The following is an 11195-nucleotide window of genomic DNA, read 5'->3' as shown; positions in this document are numbered from 1 at the left end:
ATACCGCTCTAATTTGCTGTTTGCCACAGCATGAGTGATGTTGATTTGCTCCCTTATTAAAAAAACTAAAAAAAGATTCCTATCAAGAAAATGTAGTTCAGGTTTACATTTTAATGATAATTCATGCGCACACATTGCAATATATGGCCATAAAGGAGGCAAATACGGATATTATCTGTGTTGTCCTGTTTGTACAGAGCTTGTCATTTTAGTTTCAGTGGGGCAGTTCATGGTGGACCAGCTGGTAGTGGGAACCACAGGAAGGACACCGCTGGGCGTCTCCCTCATGAAGCCAGAACCACACGACAGCAGTGTTGTCTTCCTCACCTGCAGAGGATTATATTTGGATTACCCTGGTTTGTAATGTGCACATTCATACAGATCATTGCACTTTGCTTTAAAGGGCAAACTACGACTGAACAAAGAATCCCAAAAATGTAGAAAAGTGGTCAGAACTGCAAAACTTCATCACAAAGAAAACCTCACACAACTTGTGCAGTATAATCCAAATTGGCCCACCCAGTCGCATTCTCACTACTTACTAAATTGATATAAAAATGAAAATGTTGGAGGTGTTTCTTTAATATACATCACTTACAAACGCAGCCCACTATCCTCTGGTTTCCAATGCTTGGCACAATGTGAGGGTCCACTTTGGTACCAGCATACTCCTTGGGCTTCAGCATACTGTAGGGATCCTGTATGTGTATTCATATGTGGTAAGTACATGTAAGGTTCCAGCACAGTATTCAAGTTGTGTGTACAGTAGCCTACCTTCCCCTGTTTAAGGGCCTGCAGGGCACGCCGCTCCAATCCAGTGGCCTGTTCGTCATCTGTCGGTATTCCTAAATGCCAACATGAGATTGCCTTTGTTAGTTAATACATTGTATTTAACTCCAATTTTGTTTTTCAATGGGAAGTAAATGCATGTAAAAATGTTGGTTGTCCTGTGTGCACATTACAGTCAGTCGGCCAGTGTAGTTGAGTGCAAGTGAAACTGCACGTCTGCAAAGGAAGCCACCCACTCCACCCTGCTGCTGTCCCATATCAGGAAACTGGCATTAAACCAAAAATATGCCTGCCAGAGGAGGTGGGTCTATCAAAGGCCTTCCACGAGTTTAAGTCCAGATGACCTTCATGTTATTTATTCAAAAGTTATAAAGTTACATTAAGGCGGAAGCTAGTGATGTTTCGGTGCTACATAACCGCTCCACATGACAAATGCACCACAAACAGAGAATGTATTACTGCGTATTAATATTGTCAAAATGAAATCTTATTTATCCTCTCAATAACAAAAACAACAGCGTAGCGAGCTAATATCGCACTGCAGACATCGCATTTGATATAGCTTTTAGGCCACTTGACTGCGCAATAAACAAAAAATAACTTTAATACAGACAAGACAAGCTCCTTCTTCATGACCACTAACAGGGAGTTTTACCGTACCCCATGTGACTGACTTGCGGTTTAAAGTCTTATTTTCTCGGTGATAAACACACGTACCTTTCCCTGAGGACATGGCACGGTGGAGCGGTCTAGCCACCACATTGCTCCTCAGCCTCAATGTTGTTTGTGTACAGGCTCGAAGAAGAAGACGTCCCGCCATTCTGGTCACACTTTCAGGTATCCAGACTGATAAGACTGCTCTGCGCTGGACTGAAATAACCCCAACAACCGTCTGAGTGACAGGTGCGCGGACCAATGAGAGCAGCAACTGCTCTAACCAATCAAATATGTAAAAAAAACATGTCGCGTTAAAGAGCCTGTGACACCATCCCAACAACTGTTGTGCAATGAAATATTGGGCTACTAGTAATCTCGAACCGTCAGTTTAAAAAAGAAAAAGCGATACCGTTTCGTTAAATATCAATAATTTCGAACATCGCGGGGAAATTCCTTCGACTCATTTTGAAGTTTTGGGGGAAGCCGGAAGTGACGTCAATGCGGGCAGGGCCGTATCCAGGATTTCCTAAATACCGAGGCCCAAACATGCTAGGGGGGTTCGGGAGTTTGGGATTTTCATGATCTAGTTAGGTGCTTTTTAAGTCCTGTGGGGGGTCACAAATGGATAATATATTGATGTCAAACCATGTGAGTGGGCTGCAGCATCAATTATTTTTGAAAGTGTAATACATAAGAATCAGTTGATTGTTACTAATAATGATCTGGACATGCAGAAGAGGCTAAAATGATCACAAAACATTGTCAACATTCATTTTCCATGTCTCTCTCCTTTCCATAACCTGCAGCCTCTCTTCCATCTTCTTTAGTCTCTCTGTCTTCTTCCTGTTCATTACTCTCTCTGTCCTCTACTCTCTCTTTGTTCAACCTCTCCCTCGTTGTTAAATGTTTGCTCCTCCTCACTTGTCGCTCCTGCCAGTGAATTAAAAGCAATTCAGCCATTTAGTTCATTTCACTTGTTTGTTTGCATTCTTTTTTTATTTAAATCTGTTTTGTTTGATTCTCAAAAGAGAACAAAGATGTAAGCAAATGGTGTTTTATACAATTTTATGTTATTATGACATAACTGCAATAGATGTATGTTGTTTTAAAATTATGCCTATTGTAAATTAAGACTATTGTTATAGATACATAGTTAGATAAATAGATGGGCTTATTAAGCCTACATTATTTTTGTGTGACTGTACCTGCAGTTCCTCCCTGACTTCCATCACTTTCTCTCTTTCTCTCTCTCTCTCTTTCTCAATGCCTGTCCTGTCTCTTCCTTACCAAAGCTGAGCTTCGACTGACATAGTCTTTTCATTATATCTGAGTTAGTGTAAAAAGAAAACAATACAATGTTATATCTTCAATGTTTTATTCAAATTGAAATGAAAGAAAATCATTACAACGTTTGTTAAAATGTAATCCTTCTGACATTGGATGCATGTAATTAACTTTAGCTCTCTAGCTAGTTTATTCACGCAATTTAACCCAAAGTATAGCCTATAGCTGCAATATAAGTTAGTGTGCATGTTGTCGGACGTCCACTGACTAACGTAGTGCGTTCACACCACATCCATGGTGCACACAGGATCTGCTGATCCTATGATGTCCTGATGAACAGAACACAAGCAGCCCGCTGACTCAGATCTCTAGATACCTCATCACTCCTCCGCTGCTCCGGTTCAAGTCCGGTCTGCGGTGGTTTGTTGATACATGATACATGTGGTCTTCTTCTGTTTGCTTGAATCAAGGCTACGTAGTTACGCAGCGCCCCCATCGTCAGTAAATGGAAGTACTACAAAGAACCCCGTTTAGTGCAATTATTTCACAAGTTTTGTTATACACAGCTCGAAAAATATTACCGAGGTCCGGACCTGGGTGACCTCAATGGTAGATACGGCCATGGGTGTAGATGTCTTTTCATTCTATAGCCCTTTCCTTTCTCAATTCGAATTTCCCCCTCCTCGACTCCTCTCTTCGGCCCAATTCCAAATCACACCCTACCCACTCCGTGTCGTAGTGAGACTTGCAAGCTTACAGCGGCAAGCTTTGGAACAAACTCCCCTCTCTCCAGCAGAAACAGGAAATGACATAACTTATGTAATAACGGGTTCAAATCAGCATATCTTGGACCAAATTAAATAAAACAATTAATAACTAAAATAAAACTCCAAACATCTTCAATTGTGTTGCTTTTTGTAAAGCTCTTTTGTTTTAAACATGATGTTTATAAGCTTCTTAGTTTCTGCAACAGTCTGTAAATATACACAACTTTATAATAAAATTCATAGCTAGGTATGATTGACTAAACACAGGTATGATCCTAAGTAAAGAACATATGAGGTTATCATGCGGTTGTTAGCATCGCAATTTATCAGTGAATGTTTGCAGGAACTGTTTGTAAACAGCGTGTTTTCCTGACGGACACACACAGCATTGAGTCTGGTCAGGTAGGGCAGCAGGTGAAGTCAGGTGCGATGCAGACTCGCTGTTGGAGGGGCTTGATAACCCACTCCCCCTCCACACTCGTTGGTTTGGAACAGCACTTAATGTTGGGGACTCTCCACGAAACGGAGGGTAGGGTGTAGGGGGTTTATTGGAATTGGGCCTTCGACTCATATCCTCGTGTCTTAGTCCCGCCTACAGGAGATGCGAGCGGAGGAGCCGAGGAGGGGAACCGAGGAGAGAGGAGGGAAGCAGCAGGCGGTTAGAGAAATGAGAACTCCTCTCCTCTGAGCGGTCATTTTAAAGAGACGTCCATTAATGATGACAGGAGGCACAGCAGCCTCTGTCTGATGGACAGATGTGTTCATGACCACTTCTATATTTACTTTGATTCATTCACAGTGCGGTATCATGACACACACACACACACACCACAAACACCACACACACACACCACACACACACACACACACACACACACACACACACACACACACACACACACACACACACACACACGTGTGCATGTCCTCACTGTTATTTTTTTTCACAACCTCAGATTTCACAATCAAACAAGTATCAGAGCACTCTCATAATAACGTGACACGATCAGAGATATATCCCCCCCCCCCCTCTCTGGTCGCTACAATGAGGAAATGAAATGACGGGCCAAAAGTTGTATTTACAAGTATTACAAGTAAGCAGAGGACACCAAACCAACTGAGACCTGTCTGTCCGCTGCATCTACGCACACACTGTACCACACACACACCTCACTGTACAACACCACTACACACTGTACAACACACACCTACACACTGTACAACACACCTCACTGTACAACACACACCTACACACTGTACAACACACACCTCACTGTACAACACACACCTACACACTGTACAACACACACCTACACACTGTACAACACACACCTACACACTGTACAACACACCTCACTGTACAACACACACCTCACTGTACAACACACACCTACACACTGTACAACACACACCTCACTGTACAACACACACCTACACACTGTACAACACACACTACACACTGTACAACACACACCTACACACTGTACAACACACACCTACACACTGTACAACACACACCTCACTGTACAACACACACCTACCACTGTACCACACACCTCACTGTAACCCACTTTACACGCCTCTTTTAAACATCACTGTTGACTGAAATACATCCCCGGAGGATACATCATGTATCCTGGGTTAGAGCTCCAGAGAGCATCCTCTCCCTCTCCCCTTCTCCTCTCCTCTCCATCAGTGTATCCTGGGTTAGAGCTCCCTCCTCCAGAGAGCCTCTCCTCTCCTCTCCTCTCCTCTCCTCCTCTCCTCTCTCTTCTTCTCCTCTCCTCTCTCTCTCTCCTCTCCTCTCTCCATCAGTGTATCCTGGGTTAGAGCTCCTCCAGAGAGCATCCTCTCTCCTCTCCTCTCCTCTCCTCTCCATCAGTGTATCCTGGGTTAGAGCTCCTCCAGAGAGCATCCTCTCTCCTCTCCTCTCCTCTCCTCTCCATCAGTGTATCCTGGGTTAGAGCTCCTCCAGAGAGCATCTCTCTCTCCTCTCCTCTCCTCTCCATCAGTGTATCCTGGGCAGAGCTCCTCCAGAGAGCCTCCTCCATGCTTCATCCTAGATCCTCGATGGGCATTTAGAGAAATTAGATGTCCTTCAACACAAATGTCCGGGTCACTACCGGAGGACCGAGGAGGCGAACATTTGACAATTGAGAAAGGGCTTGTATCTTGAAGTAGTCTATGATGTAAAACAGCTTGTGGGTCCTCCACACAGTGTGTACATGTCTTTACATTCTATATCTTTATCTTCTAAACATGGAAGTGCACTCTGTGGATCTTCGTTGTTTTACATGAAAGTAAACTCCGCACGATGGTGTTGTGATGGAGCTGTGCCCCAAGTAGCGCTGACGTGGCTGTTTTCGTCATTCGTCACTACATTTTGTGAGAGAAACCTCGATCATTCATCGATCATTTGAAGCTTGAGAATAATTTCTGTGACTTTGTGTTATTTGTGTTTAATACCTTTGCAAATCTAAAATCTTAGCGTCTTCAACCGTCTGGACTTGTCAGACTCAAAAGAGTCGTTAAGACATCGCCTTGGGCTCTTCCAAAGAATACCAAATATCTCATTTATGAATCAAGGAGATCTGCAGATGGGTCCGTTGTTAACCCGGTGTGAAGGTTGATCAGCTCACCGGGACGTGATTGGGTCACGGTGATCCTGTCACTCAATACAAATATATGGCTCATTCATGCTCCGATGCTTCGCCAGTTAGCTTGATGTCTACATAATGCAGCTTCTCCACCCATAACGCATACCTATTAGTGAAGAAAACATTCAACAAAGCTTTGAATCAAGTGTACTGGACTACATATAACACGTCAGTACCATTGTCCTCCAATAAGTGCTAGTCATTTGTTGTTGAGGCGCTGCTCGAGATACATAGATGTTGTTCCATGGTCATGTGTCAGGCTGAGTTTCATTGCATTCTAATAGATAAGCTATTCTCACGTTTGATTGGTCGCATACACACTCGGTTTTCCAGTTTGCTAGAAACACTATCCAAAACTAATGGTAGACAGAATATTACAAACATCTCATCGCACTGACATACAATTCAAAAGCCTCAAATATGCGTAAGGTTTCATTCATGCTTCCTTAAAGTGTAAACGTTAGAACCTTCACGAAGGGAGCATTTAGACATTATATTTATTGTTTCGTATATAGAGGTTTTACCTTTGTGTTGACAGAGTTCTTCACCATCAACTTCCATTCTAGGTCCCACACATATGATTGAGGCTGACGTAGTCCTGAGAGGCCGGGATCCTAAAGAGCCCATCATGGCACACCCGCCGGACACAGACAGCGACATCACGCTGAAGGAGTGGCTGGAGAAAGTGAAGGAGTATAACAAGGGAATCAAACTAGACTTTAAGAGGTAAGACGCTACTTATATCCCTTCTTTGTAATATGTGGTTGTCTGTGATGTAAGCACTGTGGTGTACTCCGGCAGCATGGAGGCGGTGTTTCCGTCTGTGGTTCTTCTGGAGGAGATGCTGACTCGGCCAAGCTGCCCACTGTGGATCAATGCAGACATCCTCTCTGGCCCTGGGGGAAAGGCCACACCTCTGGAACCTCAGGCATTCCTCTCTGCCGTGAGAACTCTTCCCACTCACGCCGTGCTCTCTCTCGGCTGGACGACAGGATGGACTGCTGGGGTAGATAATGCAGGTGATGACACTTTCGTGCCACTGGCTGTGTTTATGTGGAGCTCTCGTTTCTATTCATTATCCAAGAATTTAGGAAACCTGAAAACCAACAGAAGGTGAATCGAACTTCACCTTTCAGCAGGACAATGACTTCTAGCACAAAGCCAAACAACAGAAAGGTTAATGTCCTAAGTGCCAAGTCAAATCCATATCTCTATCCCACCCACAATCTGTGGCACTGTTTGAAAGCAAGCATCATTCAACCAACCTGAACAACCTGGAGCAGAGGTCATGCAGAGGTCATGGTCAGAAATCCCTCAGAACACTTAACGACCCGGTAGATACTTACCCAAAGATACTTCAGGCTGTTGTTGAAGTGTAAGGTTGCTCTAGCAAATTATAGTGTGTGAATACTGCAAGTAGCTTTTTCAGTTTTCTATTTCCTTTAAAAGATCTCCTGATGGATAATTATTGTTGGCATTGGAAATATACTGCTTGAACATGTGAGTTGGCTGTTCAAATACTGTTAAGTACCTCAGTAAGTCATGTCTTAACTTTTACTGCACTCCAGTTTGTCTGTTTATGGGTTCCGTATTGCAACCGCGTGGCCCAAACTCATAATTATATCTTTATAAGCACAGATGAATAGCATATACGAGAACATAGTTACATCTCAAATAAATTGCCTTTTGATTTGTTTTCTTTTAATATGTTCAGGTTACAGCTGGAATATGGTGCGTGGGATGGAGGAGATCTGTAGAGACCTTAAACATCCAGTAACCTTCGCAGTGCGTGCAGCTTTGCTGGCCCACTCGCTCTCACCGCTCACATGGCTGCTGCAGCAGTCACACAGGTAGGGGTGCACCGTTCACAGAAGTCACGGTTCGTACCTCGCTTTGGGGGTCACCGTTCGGTACGGGTTCGGTACAACAAGGTACAAAAAAAGTCCCAAATCCACAATTCCAAGTTTGTTGTTATTTATGTTTGAACAGTAGTGCAAGTTTCAGTTTAAAAATAAGGAACTCTAACATTTTGAATAATTAATTGTATTACACTGTTAAAAACAAACCACAAACCACACACACTCAGATGCCCAGATTATATAATAGAAATTATATATATATAATAATATATATTATAGAAAGTGTTTCAAGAGCGCATAGCCGTTGAAAAACATATGCCAAAAGCTTCCGTTATTTATTTTGGTCTCTCGGCTTTCATGTCTATTGGCTTCTTAAAAACAGCGGGGATCAGCTGTTTCTGAGTGATGGGTGATGCTTCTGATGTGATTTAGCATGTTTGGCGTGTGCCACCATTAGCATACCGCACCGCTGTCTAACAACGCCGACACACCGTCCTCGTCCAATCCACCACTCGCACTCCATCGTTGTTGTAGTCCACAGGGAACCCGAAATGTTCCCACAGCTGATTTAAAAGAAGCAGGTGGGTTCTAGCTCCTGTGTGTTGTGTGAACCTGAGGTTGAATTGCTTACTTAAGAAATGCCATGTCACCTGGGAACTGCCATGGTGTTTTTGAGCAAGGCACTATATTCAAATTAAATTCAAAATTCTGATTCAAAGGCTCCATGTCATATGCACAGTAGCTACATGTTTGTTATGGCAATGAAACATCCCAAGCTCTTCCAACAATGCAACATAATTATATATAAGACATAAAACAATAAAACAAATACAAATAATAGTGCAAGAAAAAACAGAATACACATAAAATAGTGCAAGATAATGTTGCAAGTAATGCAGGAGAAGTGAAATATATGCACGTAAAATAGAATAAGATGAGCTAAAAATGTCAAATGAGATAAAATAGTGCTCATTGAAACAACAGATGAACGTGTGCGATGCAAACAGAGGAATGGAGGCGGAGAAGTCCGGAGGTAGAGACAGGATTTACCGAATCAGGCTACACAATGTTTTCGTTGGAACCATTATAGATGGGCTTTTTTTAAGAGTCTTGAAAACGCCTGTTCTCCACAGCGACGCACACTCAAATGTGTTTTGTGTTTTAACATGTAAACAACGCATTCTGGTAAGAAAACAACATTTACTTCATGCAAAAAGGCCAAGCAACATTGCCGCATGTTTTTGGGTAATTTTAGAGTCAGTAGAATCAGGAGGAATTCTTTTTAGTTTACATTTATTCAGCAGGAGCAATGCTAGTTTTTACATGTTCTATTACAAGTGTACTAACATGTCCAAATTGCACATCTTGACACTAAACCAGTGTTCTTGTTTATTACATTTCTTGTGCACGCCATTTTTCAAATACACAAGGAGTTCCATTTGTCACAAATATTGAGAATTACAAAACTAAAATATATAGTGAAACGATGTAGTTGCTCAAGTGATCAGTTTATGTGATAGAAGATATCATTGTGTTTATTATTTTTCAACTGCACAAACCTACTATTTAATAAATGCTTATGTTTCATCATGTTCTACACAGGTACACTCTAACAGTATGGACGGGCCAGGAGGATACGTTCATACTTCAGGACTTACTGCCCTACAGAAAAGAATTTGACATCAGTAGGATCTACTATGACCTGCCAGACTCCCAAAGGACAGAGCTCAGTATGACACGACAAGAACTAAAAGTCTGACAACATATTTGAAATGGTCTCGCTGGTATCCAAAGCTAGATAGATGAGAAAGAAAAGAACTAAATAGTTGGTTTATCTGCAGAAATTATTCTTATGATTTTTGCATTTGAGTTCAGGCCTAGCAATATACTTCTTCTGGGCTCTAAAGTTTGAACACAAATTCAGAAAATGGAAAATGAAGTCTGGTGGCGTTGCAGAGCATAATTGTAGGTTTTTTATGTTAATAAATTACAACACTTCCAAATCCCTGTTTTTATTTTTATAAAACTCATTTGTCCCACCACCTAATGCTGTCAAAAGACCGACGTCAGTGTGTTTGTGTTGGGGGGGAAATGGCTTTGTAAGAGGTAAGGAGTAGGCCTAGCTAATGATACAAAATGTCAACGAGCCACAAAAGTTTGAAGTAACCTGGAACAGCTGGATTCAGAAAAAGGTGAACACTGGCATACATTATTGATGTCTTGTTATTCTATTTAAATAGGAAGAAGTTAGCATGGCATTTTGTTAGTAGTCCTCAAAAGTCAAAACTATTTTGGGGCGGCAGTTGGCTCAGTGGTTTAGTGCGCTCATCTTCAGATCAGGGAGTACCGGTTCAATCCCACCTTGACACACACTGCAGTCAGCATGCCGCTGTTGTATGGGTATGCTCCTGTGGGTATTGTCCACAGTATTGAGAACGGATTTGAGCACCTGTAAAAGCGCTATAAAAAATACCATGTATTATTATTATTATTTCATATAAGTAACAGAATAGTTTTCATATCCCTTTCTTAAATAAAGTCAAATTCAAGTCAGCAAAGTGTCGAGGTTTTTCACCTGTCATGACCCAGCATTACTGTGATGTGCTCTGCCTTGTGACTTTCTCACAGTTCCGGACCCGACTTGTTTTACCACTTCTTTTTTTACTGTCAATTTTTTCACTTTTTATGAAATCCAAAGTTATTCACATGTGATCACATGCACAGTGGAGGAAATAATTATTTGTCCCTTGCCGATTGTGTAAGTTTACCCACTTACAAAGAAATGAACAGTCTATAATTTTAATGGTAGGTTTATTTTAATAATGAGACAGAATATCAAAAAGAATATCCAGAAATGTACATCATGTAAGAGACATACATTGATTTGCATTTGATCCTCTTGCAACCAACAAGTCACTGTAGACAGTTAAGCCTTCTAATTCGACAGTCATTTCCATCCGATTGGAAGTCTACAGTCGTACTGTCCAATGGAGTTTGGAGGGGGACTCCGACTGCAGACGTTTGGCAAATCAGAAGGGATAACCGTCTACAGTCACTGTACTCGCATGTGATTGGAAGTCTACAGTCGTACTGTCCAATGGAGTGTTTGGAGTGGGCGGGCTGTCCGAGCGTAGAGAAACAGCGGCTCTCCTGAGACTGTCACTGGACAGTATTAACAAGAC

General features: G+C 42.1%; 2 protein-coding genes across 2 annotated transcripts; one reads left to right on the top strand and one right to left on the bottom strand.

Annotated features, from left to right (window-relative positions):
* Window positions 1–91: 91 nt before the first annotated feature.
* cox5b2 (cytochrome c oxidase subunit 5B2) lies at window positions 92–1687 on the bottom strand. The gene is made up of 4 exons (XM_034101144.2): window positions 1507–1687; window positions 775–845; window positions 599–698; window positions 92–327 (listed from the first exon to the last, which is right to left on the bottom strand). Exons 1-4 carry the CDS (start codon window positions 1607–1609, stop codon window positions 215–217), a joined length of 387 nt encoding a protein of 128 aa, XP_033957035.1. The 5' UTR covers window positions 1610–1687; the 3' UTR covers window positions 92–214.
* A 5022-nt stretch (window positions 1688–6709) lies between these two features.
* Window positions 6710–10557, top strand: LOC117459962 (protein FAM151B-like). The gene is made up of 4 exons (XM_034101143.1): window positions 6710–6880; window positions 6956–7173; window positions 7869–8004; window positions 9616–10557. The coding sequence occupies exons 1-4, from the start codon at window positions 6732–6734 to the stop codon at window positions 9770–9772; spliced, it is 660 nt and encodes a 219-aa protein (XP_033957034.1). The 5' UTR covers window positions 6710–6731; the 3' UTR covers window positions 9773–10557.
* The last annotated feature ends 638 nt before the right edge of the window (window positions 10558–11195 follow it).

This window comes from Pseudochaenichthys georgianus, chromosome 15, assembly GCF_902827115.2.
Source record: "Pseudochaenichthys georgianus chromosome 15, fPseGeo1.2, whole genome shotgun sequence".
NCBI classification, from domain to species: Eukaryota; Metazoa; Chordata; class Actinopteri; order Perciformes; family Channichthyidae; genus Pseudochaenichthys; species Pseudochaenichthys georgianus.
Note: the sequence above shows the minus strand (reverse complement) of the source record. Positions and strands in the feature narration are given on the sequence as shown.